Source organism: Miscanthus floridulus, chromosome 8, assembly GCF_019320115.1.
Source record: "Miscanthus floridulus cultivar M001 chromosome 8, ASM1932011v1, whole genome shotgun sequence".
NCBI lineage: Eukaryota > Viridiplantae > Streptophyta > Magnoliopsida > Poales > Poaceae > Miscanthus > Miscanthus floridulus.
Genome location: NC_089587.1, coordinates 177,194,895 through 177,212,127, shown reverse-complemented (window position 1 = coordinate 177,212,127; position 17,233 = coordinate 177,194,895). Strand labels below are relative to the sequence as shown.

The 17,233-nt window shown below is 44.7% G+C and overlaps 4 protein-coding genes across 4 annotated transcripts; all 4 read right to left on the bottom strand.

Annotated features, from left to right (window-relative positions):
* Nucleotides 1-1,282: 1,282 nt before the first annotated feature.
* On the bottom strand, nt 1,283-3,513 carry LOC136474110 (uncharacterized). Its single transcript, XM_066471716.1, has 4 exons — nt 3,276-3,513; nt 3,062-3,158; nt 1,814-1,966; nt 1,283-1,714 (listed from the first exon to the last, which is right to left on the bottom strand). Exons 1-4 carry the CDS (start codon nt 3,409-3,411, stop codon nt 1,678-1,680), a joined length of 423 nt encoding a protein of 140 aa, XP_066327813.1. The 5' UTR covers nt 3,412-3,513; the 3' UTR covers nt 1,283-1,677.
* Nucleotides 3,514-4,115: 602 nt separating this feature from the next.
* Nucleotides 4,116-6,266, bottom strand: LOC136474109 (uncharacterized). Its single transcript, XM_066471715.1, has 3 exons — nt 6,006-6,266; nt 4,594-4,662; nt 4,116-4,500 (listed from the first exon to the last, which is right to left on the bottom strand). The coding sequence occupies exons 1-3, from the start codon at nt 6,177-6,179 to the stop codon at nt 4,300-4,302; spliced, it is 444 nt and encodes a 147-aa protein (XP_066327812.1). The 5' UTR covers nt 6,180-6,266; the 3' UTR covers nt 4,116-4,299.
* Nucleotides 6,267-6,914: 648 nt separating this feature from the next.
* LOC136477605 (thioredoxin-like 4, chloroplastic) lies at nt 6,915-8,423 on the bottom strand. The gene is made up of 3 exons (XM_066475814.1): nt 7,936-8,423; nt 7,635-7,807; nt 6,915-7,179 (listed from the first exon to the last, which is right to left on the bottom strand). Exons 1-3 carry the CDS (start codon nt 8,377-8,379, stop codon nt 7,158-7,160), a joined length of 639 nt encoding a protein of 212 aa, XP_066331911.1. The 5' UTR covers nt 8,380-8,423; the 3' UTR covers nt 6,915-7,157.
* Nucleotides 8,424-9,507: 1,084 nt separating this feature from the next.
* LOC136477604 (probable protein phosphatase 2C 15) lies at nt 9,508-13,979 on the bottom strand. The gene is made up of 9 exons (XM_066475813.1): nt 13,483-13,979; nt 12,877-13,048; nt 12,384-12,534; nt 12,236-12,299; nt 11,523-11,630; nt 10,901-11,026; nt 10,584-10,828; nt 10,253-10,455; nt 9,508-10,156 (listed from the first exon to the last, which is right to left on the bottom strand). The coding sequence occupies exons 1-9, from the start codon at nt 13,732-13,734 to the stop codon at nt 10,125-10,127; spliced, it is 1,353 nt and encodes a 450-aa protein (XP_066331910.1). The 5' UTR covers nt 13,735-13,979; the 3' UTR covers nt 9,508-10,124.
* Between the last annotated feature and the right edge of the window lie 3,254 nt (nt 13,980-17,233).

Below are 17,233 nucleotides of genomic sequence, written 5' to 3'. Positions count from 1 at the left end.
ATGAACTTTTTCCCCCGACGGATTAAAATCGTGGCGGCACTGAAATTTTCGAAAATAGCTGCTGTTTGTTTCGCTGAAATTTGGCTTATACTGATTTGTTCTTACAGGAAAACAATGTTCGTTCAGAACGGGGCAAAAATGTTGTGGAAATGATTGCTAAGCAAAGAATGTCATGGTCATGGCCCAAACACATGCTTGTTGACGAACCGACGCCAAAATTGCCTGGAAAGCTTCCAATCTTGACCCCATGGGTCCTTCTCCTGGACTTCAGCTCGAGCCTCGGCCGACGGCCTATACGCTATAGTTTCAGGTCAAAGTCAACTGGACTCGTAAAACAGAAGAAGCGTAGAACTGGACTCGTAAAACAGAAGCAGCGTAGAACTGGACTCGTAAAAAGACACTGACGAGGACTGTCCCTTTTCACCCTGTTCGCTTTGTTTTTCTCGCAGAAAAAAACATCAGCCAGCTTATAAGGAACACAGACGATAGCGATAGGGTGTTTGTTCCTTGTTCCTCTGCGCCGTTCTGCCGGACGTGCTAAGGTAAGGCAACGGCAATTCCTTCTGGAAGAATAGTATATAGTGGCGTACCAGTCAAGCAGCACAGCAAGCCAATGGCTGTGGATTACATGTGTGTCAACTGTCAATTTAAACAAGAGGTCAGCTATTCATAAGTTGCTGGTGCCATTTGTTGTAGGTGGGAAATGCATCTGTTTCTGCCTTTCTGGATACAACGGACTGGATTTTTCCATTTTCTTTTAAGTCATGAACTACCAACATAGCATAAAGATAGGATGCATCATTCTGATTGGACTGCCATTTAGGTGCGTGTTTAGTTGGGTGAATTTGGGAATTTAGGCTACTGTAGCACTTTCGTTTTTATTTGGCAATTAGTGTTCAATCATGGACTTATTAGGCTCAAAACGTTCGTCTCGTAATTTCCAACCAAACTGTGCAATTAGTTTTTTTTCGTCTACATTTAATGCTCCATGCACGTATCGTAAGATTCGATGTGATGGGTACTGTAGCACTTTTTTGGAATTTAGGGTTGGAACTAAACACGCGCTAGGTTAGACTTGAACAGGTGAGGTGATGTGGATATATGACCTTAATAGTCACACCTCCCAATCTTCAAAGAGAGATTGCAGGTTCCAATCATCAGAATTGAGTAATTGACGACTTTACAGACATGACTAGTGGCTACAGATGTTGGCAACAGAAATGGGGCTCCTCTGGTGGTACAAGAGCAGACAACAGTTGGCGAACTTTGCACGAGAAATTGGTCAACAGGGAAAATGTGACAATATATTTACTGACTACTTATCATCCCTAGAAGTTTCTTGCTCCAAAACATCTTAGAAACTAATTTTAAGCAGCATGGTACACGACTATATTTGTATTAATACCAAACTTGGAGGCTTGGGTTATACTCCCTCTATCTCAAATTATAAGACGTTTTGGCATTTCTAGATTCATAGATTTTACTATGTATCTAGACATAATATATATCTAGGTGCATATCAAAAGTTATGAATCTAGAAAAGCCAAAACGTCTTATAATTTGGAACGGAGGGAGTACAATAGACCATGATACACTGTTTGCATTTCAGCCAATAAGCCCGAATCATATTCCCCTTTAGCATCCGCGTCTTTCTTGGTCATACCTATACTTCTTAAATCAATCTTCAGAGTGGCACGTCCAGTAGATCAACCCGCTGCAAGATACATCACCAACACCTATAATAAGCTCACAGAAGACACAAACACACAATGTAGAACTGAAATATTAATCGACCAAAGGAAAGAGTAAATACCTCAGTAACACAAACACGCACTGCAGGACACCAGCAGTGCCAGTCCACGTAGATGGCCCCGTATCTGTAAGCGCATCTTGAACCAAAAAACCGACTGACCCAGCCAACGAGACAAAAGACACCACATATGAAATAAAAAGCCAGAGTTTCACCCTGCAATTCAATGTGTTCCGTTGTCATATAGTAAAAGGGTAAATGTTAAATCAGACAGGAGCTCACAAAAATTCAAGAGAACATCCTTCCTTACAACAGTGGTTCGTGAATCTGTTAATCTGTGAAGTGATGTGTGCATAGAATAGAAGTGAAAATTTAAATAGCATATTTTTTCTTCTTCAAAATAACAGGTAGAGAAACAAAGTGAGCATTTGATAATTTCTTAAGTGATTTATGCAAACAAGTAATGGTGATTAAATTATGTATCTCTACTTCCTGTAGTTTCAGTTTATTTGGCACAAAGGTTAGAAGCCTCAGATGGATGGCTGAATATGAATGTTTGGTTGGTACCTAACCTTGCCACAACTAACCTTAGGCAATGTATCGCTGCCAAAGAAATTGTTGGCAAAGTTTGGCATCAAAATGTATCTATCTATGACACATAGGCCATGGGGCTAAGAATCTGTGGCAAATCACAACTGTGGCAGTGAACCAAACAGCAGCTAGAAATTGTAGCACGCCTAACCTGTGCTACTCTTGGAATTTAGATGGTGAAACTGGGGTTCTTCCTTTCATTTATATCTTTTTTTTTTGCTTTCTAGTTTAGTTAGTGTTGCCCTCACCCCATTTCCATGGCAATCCAGTGACAGGAAAATGCGTGAGTCGGTAGCTTTAACATGGCTCAAATGCTTCTAAGTGTGAAAGTGAATCCCATTCGACACAATGCAATTTCTGCCCAAACTATTCTGTTACAACTATTTTTAGAAGTTGGCACTTCGAGTTCCAAGCCAAATATAAGCCTAAGATCCCGTTCTCATCAGAAAAACGAGAAGTCCAAAATCACTTGCCCTATTGATCAAGACACCAAAACTCTTAATTCCATAAGTGATCAGGTTCTAGGCTACAATACACAGCAGATAAATAAATATGCACAGCCACGCAGCAAGTAATATCATCATAACTAGTGCAATCAAGCATGATATTTGCCGAATCACACCGCTGGACGATTCAATTAATTGCATCAGTACTAGAAATGAAATCACGTTAGAACCAGAAACCATAAACCTGGCTAGGGTTCAATAATTTCTCCCTCACCTCCACTCCGAATCGTCGTACGGTGAGTAGTAGCCATCGCCGATGTCTTCCCGGTTGACGGCATTGAACATGAGCGCGGCGAACGAGGCGAAGAACCCTAATCAAGACAGAATCAACGGGCGGGGTTAAAATCCTAGCTTACAGGGAACACAAGAGCGAAGGAGGCGAGACGAGGGCGCGACGCTCGCGGGGAACGGCGCGCGCTTAGCTCTACCTGGGAGGTAGTGGAGGAATGGGACGGCGGCGCAGACGACCGCGTCGACCCAGAACCACCACCCGGCGCCGAATACGGCGCCGGCGACGCCCGGTCCCACGACCGGCCACGCCGCCAGGAGGTTGTTTCTGTCCATCGCCCGCCCCGCGTGGCCTTCTCCGACTCCGGCCGGTGCCGGGAAGGGGAAAGAGACAGCGTTCAGAGATCGACCGGGGAGCTGCTTTGTTCAGTCTAGTCCTTGAAAGTTTTCTTATTGCGATTTTGCTTCAGCCTAAGGCCGCTTAGGTGTACTTTTTCTGGATTGCTCCTTCACGAGAAACAACGCACTTTTCTGTACAGGGTGAGAAACTGTAGTCCCAACTCCCAAATATGAACCTTGCAAATTCATACTACGTGCCTTTGGATACTGATATCCCATTTTGAAACATTTTGGACAAATTCAGGACGTCTTGGTATGCTGGATTTTATGTGAATTGAAATGTTACATGTAAACTCCTGCATAGTTTAGGTGAAACCACCCTTTTTACTGGTTTGAAAGAAGTTCTGCGTTCAAAGATAAGAAGAATGGACAATGCAGCCGGTTAAGTTCTCACATTTCACAAAGCGTACTCAATCAGACATTTTTAGTGTCTTTCTGCTCAATAATCTCGAGTTGATTTCAGACCTGAACATACCTAATCAGGAAACCAAGCTAATATTGGCCTCGTTCGCTGGTCTGAAACTTGGCTGAAACTGGCTGGAAAACACTGTTCCGGCTGAATTGTTGTGAGAGAAAAATACTGTTCCGGCTGAAAAAAGAAGCTGAACAAGCCGAATATGGGGTAAACCGAACAGGACCAATGATCCAAGAAGAAAGGAGCATGTACCCACTACGTCTGACAGGATAAACACAAAAGAGTGTAAAGCACAGGGCAGACTGCAAAAGCCGTGGAGGCACAGGTTGAAATACAACTCTTCACAATACCCAGAGATTTGCATGATATGATGATAAACAAAAAAGCCACACCACTACAGCACTATGTCACTACTTGCTAGCCGTTTTTGATTGGGAACCATGACGATCCTTGGCGAGGCCTGACCTCTGGAGAGCTTCTACAATCTCTGCCACCGCATGATCACCCCTCTCAAGGACGTCCTCCAGTGCCTTCACCTTCTCCAGCAGTTGTTCCGCGTTCGTGTTCGCGCAACTCACCAGCTTATCTGCAGTCTTCAACGCCGCACACAGCTAGAGGCAGACATAACCACAGCATTATTAGTTACATGGAACAGGTACAAGTGTACAAGGAATGGAAGGGAAGTGGGAAAGCAAGTACCATACCTTCAGCATCAGCGAGGGCCATGAAGGATCCTTCTCTTGTAGAGCCTTCATCAAATTGTTGTAGTGTTCCTGATAGCATCATGAACAAACTCAAAATTCAGTAATGGCTCGTTTGGATCCCTGGAATTGAATTCATTCTAATAATTATTATTTATGCACAAATTAATTAAGCTAATATGGTTCTATATGGAATATATTTGTATATTATTGTTAGCCATACAATGAAGATACTTATATGTTGCATTTCTACTATAGGGAAGCGAGTTGAAGAGCGTGCTATAAGTTGGAGAGTAGAAACATTGCATGGTGATCTATAGAATCAATTTCCATCTCCCACTATGAATTTGAGATAGACTTAAATGTGAACTTGGGGAAAATGTCAAATTCCAAGCTAAATAGCTTAATCCGTTAAGTAGATTCCAATTCCTCCAAAATGAAAGGATCCAAACGGAAGATTTTTTTAGTTGAGAATTGAGACATCTGAGTGAGGTCAACCAGACAAGTATGAAAATAGTATAATAACATACAGATGATCTGAACAGCTAATACTCTGGTGGCAGACACGGATTACCAAAACTGCATCAATAAATGTAGCACTCTATTTAGTTTTCCCGTGAATCGCAAATGTAGCTCTTCTGACTAAAATTGCAGCAGAAAAATATCTCTTGTGACTAAAACTGGAGCAATGCAACTAACTTCTCCGCCAGGCACGATTGGCAAAGAAGCCTAGGGCAAGGCATTGAACGTTTATGTAAATTCACAACAATCAGGTCAATAGAATTGCATCTACATAAATCAAGCTGAGCTGTTGTAAAGCCGTAGTCTTCATTTCTCCCAGTGAAATCAAGTAAGGTTGTGTTTGGTTTGGGGACGACGAGACGGTTCCATCTCAGTTTTTCTGGAACGGGGTGATCACACCGCTGATTTTGGTTTGAAAGGAAGGGATCATCCCTGTGTACCGTTTGGTTGGTGGTATAGAGATGTATAGGATGAACTGTGTTCTTTTGGGCATTTCACCGAGCATGTTGCAAGCGCCGTCCGTCACCAGCTGTGCTCACCGTCCGCCGTGCATGCAAGGCAACCCGTGCTCACGTACAGCATGCAAGCAATCAATCAAGGAAGCCATGTTTTATCAAAAAAAAAAATCAAGGAAGCCGTGCTTTGATGCCAGATTGCCAGCCGCACCCAGCACGCCCGCCCTTGCCGCAGCGGCTGCTCGCCCACCATGGCACCATATGGCAACAGCTGAGTGCGTAATATAACGGGGAAAAAACACATGGATACGATGCTCGACTCCAAATTGGGCAGTCAATTCTACGATCCCAGAAGTATAAGAGTAACCCACGACGGAAGAGTCAATGGATGGAACCCCGATCGAGAGAACATTGGGTGGAGGGGAAACGAGCCCTAACCTCGAAGAGCCGGCTGAGATCGGACGGATCGGCCTTCCTCGATTGCTGCGCCGCCAATGGAGAGGAGGGGGCGGACGCATCTCCGACGCCGACGAGGGGGTCGTCACCGCCGTCGACGGCGAGGTCGCTGAGTAGATCCCCGATGGTGAGCAGTGGACCTCCGACTCCTCGCATCTCTTTTTCTCCGTCCGTATAGGAGACGAGAGGGACATGGGCCTCACTGCGTTTTGTATCAGTGGTTGGTTATGGCCTAAATGAACCCTGATAGAGCCCAACACAGATGGGCCCTGTCCCAGCTTGCTCCCCATTTCCGCCATGTGCCATTATAGTCAGTGATTTTTAGGTGACGTAGCTTCACGCAACCACGAGAGTAAATTAGACTATAAGTTTTTTTGAAAAAAATATCAAACATTTTTCAAAGAAAATTTATGTAACTAAAAATCCTAAAATCCATTGTGATCCTAGGAAAATCGTCGAAAAGCTCAGAAAATTATCAACCTAGTATTTTTTTCCTAAAATCATGTTCTATTTTTATGGTTTAAAAATCCTGTTTTTATAAATATAAGGATGAAAAAATCGGACTCTAGTAAAAGTTGAAGGTGGTCAGAAGGACTTTTTTCTTGGTAAAAAAACACAGTAACACGAAGGGGCTTTACAGCTTCTATTTCTAAGTAATTATATTTTTCTAAAGGAAAAACAATGGTGGATCGACTGATTTTTATATCACAGCTACTGGAGCTGGCACAGAGACAGTAAAACAAATTTGCGCCCTGCACAACGCGTCAGATTCCGTTCCCGCTGCACTGGGGTACAAATAAGGACGCATGTTTGGTTCAGATATAAATAACAGGTCTTCTTTTTTCAGCTGAAACAGTGTTTTTCTCTCACAACAATTCAACCAGAACAGTATTTTTCAGTCAGTTTCAGCCAAAATTCTACCAGCCGAACAAGGCCGTACTTACAGATAATGGTACACTGATCCAGACTCATGAATCATGATATACTGCCGGTGGTAGCTTACATATCCCCAATGCGGGGACAGGCATCGAAGCTCCAAACAATCCTGTGATGTTGTGCATGGTCTCTCCAATTCTACATACCTAGGCTATCTGCAACCTCTCGAGGAAACTGATGTCCCCCACTGGAGTTGAATCACTCCTGCTGCTCTTCTTCTCTGCAAGGGAAATGGAAATGTCATCCCATTGTTAGCACAGTTGCAAAAGCGCAGCGATGTTTTCATGTGAATACACACCGAGAGTAAATTACTCGTGCCACCATTTTCTTGAGAAAAAAAAGTGGCTCTTAGCATCCTGGGAAAAAGGCATGGTAGCCTGATGGTTTGATGAACAACTCAAAAAACAGGCTACTCTCAAAGAAAAATGCGTCTCTTGGGGTCCTAGAAACAATCTACTCCGTTGCTACCTAAGAACATCTGGTATGGAGATCGTGCTAAGCCCTGTGTCTCGATTAAAGGCTGCTGCCTGTTGCTATGCGTATCTCACATAACCAATAAAACAACAACAAAGTTTTTTTTTTTTGGAAAAAGGGCGAACACAGAGTATGCAGCATCACTAGAAGATCTGATGATATTTTTGTCAAATCGAAGCAGATCAGAAAGAGGTGACTCACTCAGGTTCTTGCTCGGCCGAGGTGTACTTCCGGATGGCGGCGAGGATCCTCTCCTTGTCCCTCGTCGCGAACGACTCCACCAGCACGCCGTCCTTGTAGAAGTGGAAGAGCGGCACGATCTTGATGCGCAGCCGGTCCGCCACCTCCGACTGCTCGTCGTACTCGTCGATCACCTGCATCATCAGCAGCATTACCCCCAAATCATGAAATCAACCACGCGTGTTGCATTTCGATGCTGTACAGCAATAGCTTGCTGCCTTGCTGTGCAGGCGGCGTCTGCCCTAAGTGTATACGGACGGACGTTGTGCTTGAGGAAGACGACGGGGGCGCCGTCGTCGCCGGAGCCCTTGCAGAGGCGAATGAAGCCCTTCTCGATGTACTTGCAGCTGCCGCAGGAGGGCCGGTAGAAGTCCACCACCACCAGGGCGCCCGTGGCCTTGGACCGCTCCAGGTGGCGCTGGAACTCCTCGTCCGTCTTGAACTCCGTCACGCAGTCCACCGGGCAGAACTCCTCCTCCTCCTCCACTGGGGGCAGGCCCGGGAGGGATCCGTTCGTGCTCCGGGCCGCCGCTTCTTCTTCCTCGCTGCTGCTCTCAGTCGCGGAGGCGGCGAAGCGGCGGCAGCGGCGGCTGAGGCTGATCCTTGGAACGGGAAGGAGGGTGGCGGTGGCGGGACGGGAGCGGGAGGCGGCGCTGGACGGGAGGACGAAGACGGAGCAGAGGGGGAGGAGGGAGGAGACGATCATGGCTGCATTCTAGTGGTCCGTCGAGGTGTCTGTGGATATTGCTGCTTTTAGATTTATTCCTATTTTTTTATCTCTCTTTAACAAAAAGTTTTTTAAAATTGTGAGTTCAATCAAAAGGAGAAAAAGGACGTGTTATGTGGCTGGATTTCTTTACAGGAAATTGACGGGCCCATTTTTGCAAAAAGAAATTTGACGGACCTTTGACATTGAAGCGTGGCTAGACTATTGGATGTTTGGATTTGCGATGATTAGGCAGATCACTCTAAAATGGGATTTCAAAATCTTACAAAATATAATTTTTAACGGAAAAGGTCAACAACACTCGGGTGTTTCTCTCACTCATCACAAGTCACAACCTTCGATTCCTCTTCTCTCATTCTTCTCCATCTCCAACCTCCTCTTCTCTCATTCTTCTCCATCTCCAACCTCTCTCCCTAGAAGGGACTCAGGGGAGGCAGACCGGCCAAGCGGTGGAGACGATGAAAGATGGTGTTAGGGTTCCAACGACGGTGGAGGCGACCGGCCTAGGTCAAGGCGGGGGCGCCCATGGCCATGGCGGCGCCGAGAGAAGGAGAAGGAGGCCGTCGCGGAGCTCCGGCGAGACCCTACCACACCGCGACGGGCGGTGGCGGCACGTCAGCAGGATGAGGAAGAACAATGAAGGAAAGGAACCCGAGTGTTTGGACACTCGAGCACGCAATAGACAGAACCTTTTTTTAAGTTTGTATATTCCTTGTATAAAGTACAATTTTACTTTTTCTAAATGATACATTATTATGATAGACAGAAACATTCGGTAACTCCAGTTTCCATTTTGGCCATTATTTTTCACACACAAGGAACAGAGGCATCTTGCCATCATTCTGCATATGGAGTATTTTTTGACTGAACTTCTTCGGACAACATATTACAACATACTTTCGGCTGGGGAATCTCCCGTGCAGAAACAAATTTCATACTCAGAACTATAAGACATTATTACGAAAAATAAAATAAAATAAAATAAAATATACAAAAAGGGTCAGTGACACCTCCAGTGAGTCAAGTCTACCATCAGCATTTACTAGAACAATTTCTTTCCTCCAATTGGCACACCAATTGATTTTCATCCAAGTAATGACAAAACACTGAGGAGGAAACAGATCTGTCTTGTTAGCAAGATTTTGTACATTGTACATGACAACTAATGTCTTGCTGATGAATCACAGCTGCTTCAAAGAATATTTTTAGATGATAATTACATTGGTGTCAGCAAAGGCTGGACCTCAACAGGGACTGATAGTACTCTAAGGTCTCTAGCCATAAATTAAGGCCAACTTGAACGGGGAAAATTTGATGCAAGCGCCTAGTCCTGATTCAGAAACAGTGCCATAGCTACTTGTCAGAACTCTATACGAAGAGTAATTCTTGTTGCAGCAGTTGACCTTAGAATAGACAAGCCATATCATTTTGGCATCGATAATCTTTCAACCTGTATTTGCCATCAAGGTCAAAGGGCTGAGTAAAGCTGCCTGCATTCCTGGGCAACAACCTTGCTGAGGACAAGGCATGCTCCTCACTTGGGATGAGAGCTATAAGCAGCAGCCACCTCCACAATGGCGATTCAATACTTCAATCTAGTTCTAGATCAGAACTCCCAGACATTACACGTGATCAAGGAAGTGCCACAGCAGAAGAAATGCTGCAAAATGGTGGTGCTGGGGTGTTGTTGGTCAGTAGTTACCTGATCACTCTACACATGTCAACTATTCACTTGACCCACTGTTTCTTGATGAATCTGCAGAATATTAATGGCCGCAGATAGTATAAGAAAAGGCATATTCATGCTTCATGATAAATGATCAAATATAAATAACAGGTCTCCAAATAAGACCTCGTGAACGACGCTTTCCCTCCATTGCTTCTTTCTTCTCCTGACAGCTCTGGCAAAGGAATGGACCATCCCAGCGACGCAAGCTCCCAGGTTGTGATGAATCTTCATGTACAGATATCCCTTGGTTTGGCTTTAACTCTAGTTGACAAATGGCACATATGAAGAGTTTGAACATATTTCGAACAGGGTATTCAGAATCCAGCCTGCATTCAACAATGACAAAATTGCAAAATTCATATTTACAACTCCTGGTGCAAAATGTTGAAAATAAAATCAAGTTTCCATCTAATTGTACAAGACTTAATTATCAATATGAAATTAGGGAACCAACCGTCTAGAAAGAAGCGCACACCCATCCTCAAATATTTCCTCCACGTTATCTGGCTCCGTATATTCTCTATCTGTATGGGAATGGGATGATGAATCCGATGATTTTTTCTTGCCGAACATATTTTTGAAGACACCAATCCCTGGTTGCTTTTTAGGATGTGGCATGCAAGGGTTGTTTTTTTCTACTATTATATCAACAACAATACAGGTGGTATCATCCCTCAGTCCTTTTGATTGCACAGCAGTCTGCAAAAGGTTTCAGATATGTAAATAAGAGTATCATTCAAGATTTATGGCTGCACATAGAAAGGAAGTTACTTTAACGATTTGCTCAGCTGCAGGCACCGGAGGAAGTTCACGTGAACAGTTAAAAGCTACTTCTGGAGACAAGGCATCCCAAACACCATCACTTGCAATAATAAGTCGGCCTCCCGCAGTAGATAGCTACACATATTAGGAGGCAGGTTACGGTTTGAATGCTGAAGATATTGACATAGTGCTGAATAGCTACACATATTAGGAGAGAGATTAAGGTTTGAATGCCAATGCTATTGACATAATGCTGAATAATAACTCAACAAAATCACCTAGCTAATTGTGATTCTCTCAAAAAGGACAAGTAGAAAAGTAGGCAGTTTATGCAAGTGGCTTAGCATAACTACAAGGTACATAACCCAACATTGGTGGTAGAATGATATATTCTTCACACTGGACACGGAAATAGTACTAGAGAAAATTGTGGTCATGTGAGAAGAGGTAGTTACCATAAGAAAATATAAGTTTGAACAAATGCAAAATGTTACACTAAGGCAAGAGACTTGGAGAAACTGTAACTTTATTAGTAATATAGGATTTACAGTGGAAAGGGTAAGCCATAAGATTTCAAAGCAAACTAAGTACAGTCCTGCAAAGCTGATGTGAAGAATTAAACCGTGCATACCTTTACTTGCTTCACAAGAGGAACTGGAACAATAAATTCACCAACATCTTGATCTCCGATTGACCTTGATAGGCACAAACCTCCAGGCCAACACCTAAGGGGGCCAATCTGGAGGTAAGAAAAATAAATATAGGTCAAGCAGGTGGAAAGAAAAAAAAAAACAAAGAGCACTTAACCAAAAATCCAAAATCATAGCCTGCTCATGGTGTTAACCCTCCTATCCTACCACCTGAAAGGGGCCACTCTACCACCTTTCCTTCTTCCCACTCTATACCCTTGCACCAGCACCCCTTCCCTCCACCCACATGGCACATGCACTCGCCTCCCTGCCACTCCTACAATTAATGATGGATGCAACGCTCCTTATAACATAATGATCAAGGTTTTCACATTGACTATTGGTAGAACACTTTAGATCAGGTTCAAAAGCTATTTCTTGATTTAACATAAAATGAAGGGCTGAATTCAAAGCTCAGATATGTGAAAAACAAAAGGCAAGCATAATTGCATAAAACATGCATATGCAACTAGAAGCCACCTAAACTAGTTGTCGATGTAATATTAGAACTGCATGAAGCACATCCAACTATTACGTGACATGATTAGAACTTGCATGTCATATTGGATATTCATGCACTGAATTTAAGCAATATGAGCAACATGATCATTCCTCAGCATTAGCTAACAAGAAAAAATATGAGTGAAGTTCAAACCTCAGCACCACCAACAACATTTAGCCTTCCCACATCACCTCCACATTCTGTTACACGATCAACCCTGCACATAAAAAATTAAGTTAAAGGAACAAAGAAGTTGCCATGAGAAAGGGGAAGGGATGTGCATCAGGAGAAACAATCTTACTCCTCTTTACTTGCATCAAATCGATGATCAGAGGATAAATGATAAATTGAACCTTCAGCTTGTAGTACACAACGGGAATCACCAACTGATGCAACAGTGATGACCAATCCATCTATTATGACAAATGTCACAGTTGTCCCTGAAGAACGTGCTGTAACAGACAACCAAATAGATATAGTAACGAGTAAAGCTGGTTCGGGTCATAGGAATCCATGGTAAAACATATGGCAGTATAATCTAGTAGTAGGAAATCTACTTCCTTTTGATGTTAGTAAGATTAAGAGATGTGTTATCTCGAATATGTTGTGTATGTATGACAATGGCGATAGGCACAATAACATCCGGAATTATGGTATGACATCTCAATCTTCTTTATCTTGTCCACAAGGAAATTATGGCGATAGACAAGGAAAAGAACCTGGACGGCTAGATAAGTTCATCGATACAACACATAAAGATTAGTCGATGCTGTGTCACTTTTTGGATCACACACCTTTAGTCTGGAAATCTTTATCGGTTTTGACGAATGCAGCAACCAGCGCTCTTGGGAGTGCAGCAAGCCAGTCTTCCCTGTTGAGATCAGCAGGGACCGTGCTCAAGACGTTGTTCAAGAGATTCTCCTTGGTGTAAATCGCCGCTCCATTCCCATTATGCCCATCAAACAGCTGCAACAAAGCGACAGCGCTTAGAAATGGGGCTTGTTTGGTGATCCAAGCTCAAGCACACATTTTCCCTATGTAAACACTTTTAACCACCACCTAGTAATGGCATTTATGTATACATCAATGGGAGTAGACCGTAAAGGGTTGTCATGGATGTTCCATACCAAGGACAAGTGAAATACGCCCCAAAATGGCAAAATCAGAGCTCCTATTTCGCACCAGCCGAATCCTAATTCCGACACCCACCTATCCCAAACACGAAATTCACCCTGAAACCTATAATATTTGGCGCACCAAGCCGATCGCGCATCGCCACCCCACCTAGATGCCCCCAGGCCAGGCAGGGGGCAGCGATCCACGTGACCACAGATCGGGGGCTGCTATCGCGACGGGAGGGGAGAGATGGAGAGGAGAAGAGGGGGTGCGCGTGCGCTTACGCCGAAGGCGGAGAAGGAGGAGGACGAGACGCCGGGGACGCGCTCGCATTCGGGCTTGAGGAAGGTGAAGTCCTCGCCTTTCTTGGCCTGGCTGAAGAGGCCCGAGTGCAGCTCCGGGCGCTCCGACGCGGTGCGCTCGCTGGCGACCTCCCGCCTGAGCAGCACGGCCAGCGGCACCGCGGCGCCTCCCCCCTGGCTGCTCCCGCCGCCGGTGCTCCCGCCGCCGCCCGTGGACCCCGAGCGCGAAGACATCTCCCCGCCGGACAGGCCGCCGCCGCTGCAACCACCGCCGCGGCGCCGAATCCGGTGTGCAGGCGAGCGAGCGAGGCGGGCGGTCCCCGTGCCTCTCACACCCCCTTTTGGTGCGGTGCCTTTTTTTGGGAGGCGAGGAGAGGGAGGGAGGGATGGTGGTGGTGGTGCGAGGAAGAGGAAGAGAGGAGAGGAGGTGGTCGGACGGGTCACATGGGAGGGGAAGAGAATTTGGAGGAGTACGGGACGCGGAAATCCAGCCCGCCACGCGCATTGCACAATTTCGGCAAAGGTAGGCAGGCCGACTGGCCGAGCCGAGCAGCAGGAGGAGGAGGGGGGCCCCCTCCTCCGGTTTTTCTTTGAGCGGCTCCGCGTACAAAGTACAAAGCCGACTACCATGATCCATGCATATGCACGCGTCAGGATTGGTTTCACTGCATAAATTCAAATCCCTCTGTCCATGAACAATGACACGCGTTAACGTTACCGACGAGACATGCATGGCATACCTGCAGATCCAGCAGTAGCTTCAATGTATATACGTCTGTATTTGTAAAAAAAAAAAACATACCTACACCATGAAAAACGAACACAACAGCTGCTCCGGATAGACTTTCATGGTTTCCAGGCCCATGCGGCCATACGGACGGGAAGCCCAGGTCCTGTCCACGCGGCCATAAGGACGCCAGGCGAAAATTCAGAAAGTCAAGGTCCAGTCTTTAGACCGTGCAGTTCCTGACCGTTGACGCCTGGACTTCCTATTGATCTACTAGTATTGCAGATTAGAGTCTCGCCCGCTGGCCGCCGTCTCGAGGCTTGAATCTTCGCGGCACGGACCGCCGAGTACGTGACATGGAGGATCGGCCTGATGCGCGTGCACGATTAACGTGCATATATAGTCCGACTGCCCGAGCCGCCGCGGTGAGAATCAATCTCTTTTTTTACTATTCGTCTTTCTATAGAAAAATCATGTTTATATCCATGGCTAATGTCATCCAGTCATCAATAATATGCAGTGAGATTGGAGATTTGCTCAACATCAGAGACAACCGAAATTGATCAACAATTTAGTATCATGTGAGTGTTTGTGTCATCACATATGAGGATTGAGGATTCAATCCGTGCACTTGCAATTTGTTTAATTGTTTGGTATTGTGTTTTTAATAATTGTGTAGGTATCAAGAGAGATGGAGATATTGCATCGCTTTTTAATAATTGGCTGGAAGAAGGTGATATCATCAACGCATTCATGTCCCATAGAAAGTGTCGGCTAAAAAAATCAGATAAGTAGTATTGTAAGTCTCTTACTCTCTTTTATGCATATATTTGGAGCTATCATTATGATGCTTGAACTATTCATATTGTAATGTTGTGGATGTTTTTCAACTTAATCTTCAAATTAAAATTTTATCGTGTTATTTAGTGTATATATGCCGAATTACGTTACAAATTTCATAATTGTTACTGAATTATCAAATGATTTTACCGATTTGTATATGAATTTTTTTACGGCATACCCTGATCTAAAATCCTAGATTCGCAACTGAGAACGAGATGTTCTATTGGCAATCAGTTGAAAATTTGCATAAATATAACACGGCATGACGGCAACCATCCACAAACGCTCTTCATTTTCCCTTTTTGCCAGGGCTCCATCGGCTGCCCGAGGGGGCAAGGACGGAAGGCCACGAGCCAGGTGTGGGCAAAATTAACCGAGAACCAATCAAAATAACCGGAATGGAAATTGAAATAATTGAAACCGAAATATTCGGTCCTTAATTTGGTTTCTATTTTCAATTAACCGAATTTCACTCGTTAATTCGGTTTTCGTCCTCGATTAACCGAAATCTGGAGTTTCCAAACGTAGAAACATGTAGCTCAACTAGCTCATTACAGAAACCCTAGTATATAAACACCCCACTCCACATCCCCAACCAGCCCGCCTCCCCCTTGTCGCCCCCCTCTTTCGTCGTCCTTGCTCATTCAGCCCAGTTACCCCTCACGTCTCCTTCCCCAGTACGGCAGTGCCTACGCCCCCACGGCTCCTTCCCCAGTCACCACGACGGCAGCGATGCATGTGGCGAGGCATGCAGCAGCGAGGAGCGAGCGCAAGGCGAGGCGTGGAGGCAGACCAATGGCGCAACAGCGCGGAGGCGAGGCGAGTTGTGGCAAGATGGCATCGAAGTGACGGCGGCATCAACCTCTCCACCGGCTGCAGCACGCCCCTTCCAACAAGTGTGCGTGGCAGCGCCGATAGCGGACCCAGCGATAGTGGCGGTCACTTTTTCTTTTTTTATTTCCTTTATTTTTTTCTTGGCTTGGTAGACCCGTAAGGGGAATCGGTTAGTTCGGTTGCGATCGGAACCAAACCAAGAAAACTAAAAACACATTTTGCCGACTCCTATTTTTTAAAAGAACTGATCGGTCCCGGGTTCTTAAGGAACTGAAGTTTCTAGAAAACTGAAGAACTGAATTGATTGGTTTCGGTTAACCAAATGGACACCCTTGCGGGCACTGGTATTGCATCCAGTTGAGAGGAGAGGTGATGAATGAGTCAGCACCGATGTTCGGCCTAAAGAGCATGTCATCCATGGAACAAATTCTGTCCATTTTCATCCCTAGGTATAACAACCTCCTTGTAGGATTGAGATGACCAACTAGACGGGGTTGAATAGTTGTTTTTAAACATTAATCATGAAGACTAGCCAATTTAAATCCGAAGTAAACTAACAATCTAGTCTTGACTACACCCTCTATCTGAATTTGCTAGCACCCTAATAGAAAGATTGAACTAGTAAGCAAGTAGAGTGCCGAGCTAGTGGGAGATCACCTAAATAATTCTAGTTAGCAAAATCAAGGCAACCTAAGCTACTAGCATCCTGTTCGCTTGATCGTATCAGCCATGCTTATCAGCCATGATACAGTGTTTTTCTCTCACAACAAAACAGCATCAGCCGACTTATAAACCATAGAAACGATAAGCGAACAGGACGGAGAACTTAAGCAAGCGCGCTAGAGCTCCTACAACCAAATACATCCAAAGATGTTCAAACGTTCGAAGAAAACGTGCAGGTGTACAGTTGTACTAAACAAAAGTAGGCCATCGTGTACCGCCACGGGCTATCGAGTGCAGCTACGGGACGCCAAGAGGCGCCATGAGACATAGAGGACGCCGCGACACGTCAAGCTACACGGTGAAGAAACCTAAAAATAAACATAGTTGAACATGAGAGATAAAAGTAATAAACATATATAGAAAAAGTTTAAAAAATATAAGACCTGATAATGTGTTAACTAAAGATGACATAATCTGTAGAGCTAAGGATAAAACTTTGACATCTGGCCATGAAAAGGAACGTTGATGGAACCATTAACATGCAAAGTGGGATGCTGAGTGAATTTTACAATAATATACGAATTATTAGACCAAGCTTGGACCCATATATAACCCAAGGTCATAGCATTAACTAACCAATAAAGATCCATATGGAAATAAACACGA

What these genes read in the sequence shown, in the direction of transcription:
- LOC136474110 (XM_066471716.1), bottom strand. Translation starts at nt 3,411, where the DNA reads ATGGACAGAAACAACCTCCTGGCGGCGTGGCCGGTCGTGGGACCGGGC. An exon ending in TACGACGATTCGGAGTGGAG is followed by an intron (nt 1,967 to 3,061) that starts GTGAGGGAGAAA and finishes ATTGAATTGCAG; the next exon opens with GGTGAAACTCTGGCTTTTTA. An exon ending in TGCGTGTTTGTGTTACTGAG is followed by an intron (nt 1,715 to 1,813) that starts GTATTTACTCTT and finishes TGTATCTTGCAG; the next exon opens with CGGGTTGATCTACTGGACGT.
- LOC136477604 (XM_066475813.1), bottom strand. Translation starts at nt 13,734, where the DNA reads ATGTCTTCGCGCTCGGGGTCCACGGGCGGCGGCGGGAGCACCGGCGGC. An exon ending in TTTGATGCAAGTAAAGAGGA is followed by an intron (nt 12,300 to 12,383) that starts GTAAGATTGTTT and finishes TTTTATGTGCAG; the next exon opens with GGTTGATCGTGTAACAGAAT. An exon ending in ATGTTGTTGGTGGTGCTGAG is followed by an intron (nt 11,631 to 12,235) that starts GTTTGAACTTCA and finishes TCTTACCTCCAG; the next exon opens with ATTGGCCCCCTTAGGTGTTG.
- LOC136477605 (XM_066475814.1), bottom strand. Translation starts at nt 8,379, where the DNA reads ATGATCGTCTCCTCCCTCCTCCCCCTCTGCTCCGTCTTCGTCCTCCCG. An exon ending in TCGTCTTCCTCAAGCACAAC is followed by an intron (nt 7,808 to 7,935) that starts GTCCGTCCGTAT and finishes CTGATGATGCAG; the next exon opens with GTGATCGACGAGTACGACGA. An exon ending in TCGGCCGAGCAAGAACCTGA is followed by an intron (nt 7,180 to 7,634) that starts GTGAGTCACCTC and finishes TTTCCCTTGCAG; the next exon opens with AGAAGAAGAGCAGCAGGAGT.
- LOC136474109 (XM_066471715.1), bottom strand. Translation starts at nt 6,179, where the DNA reads ATGCGAGGAGTCGGAGGTCCACTGCTCACCATCGGGGATCTACTCAGC. An exon ending in ATCTCAGCCGGCTCTTCGAG is followed by an intron (nt 4,663 to 6,005) that starts GTTAGGGCTCGT and finishes TGATGCTATCAG; the next exon opens with GAACACTACAACAATTTGAT. An exon ending in GGCCCTCGCTGATGCTGAAG is followed by an intron (nt 4,501 to 4,593) that starts GTATGGTACTTG and finishes GTCTGCCTCTAG; the next exon opens with CTGTGTGCGGCGTTGAAGAC.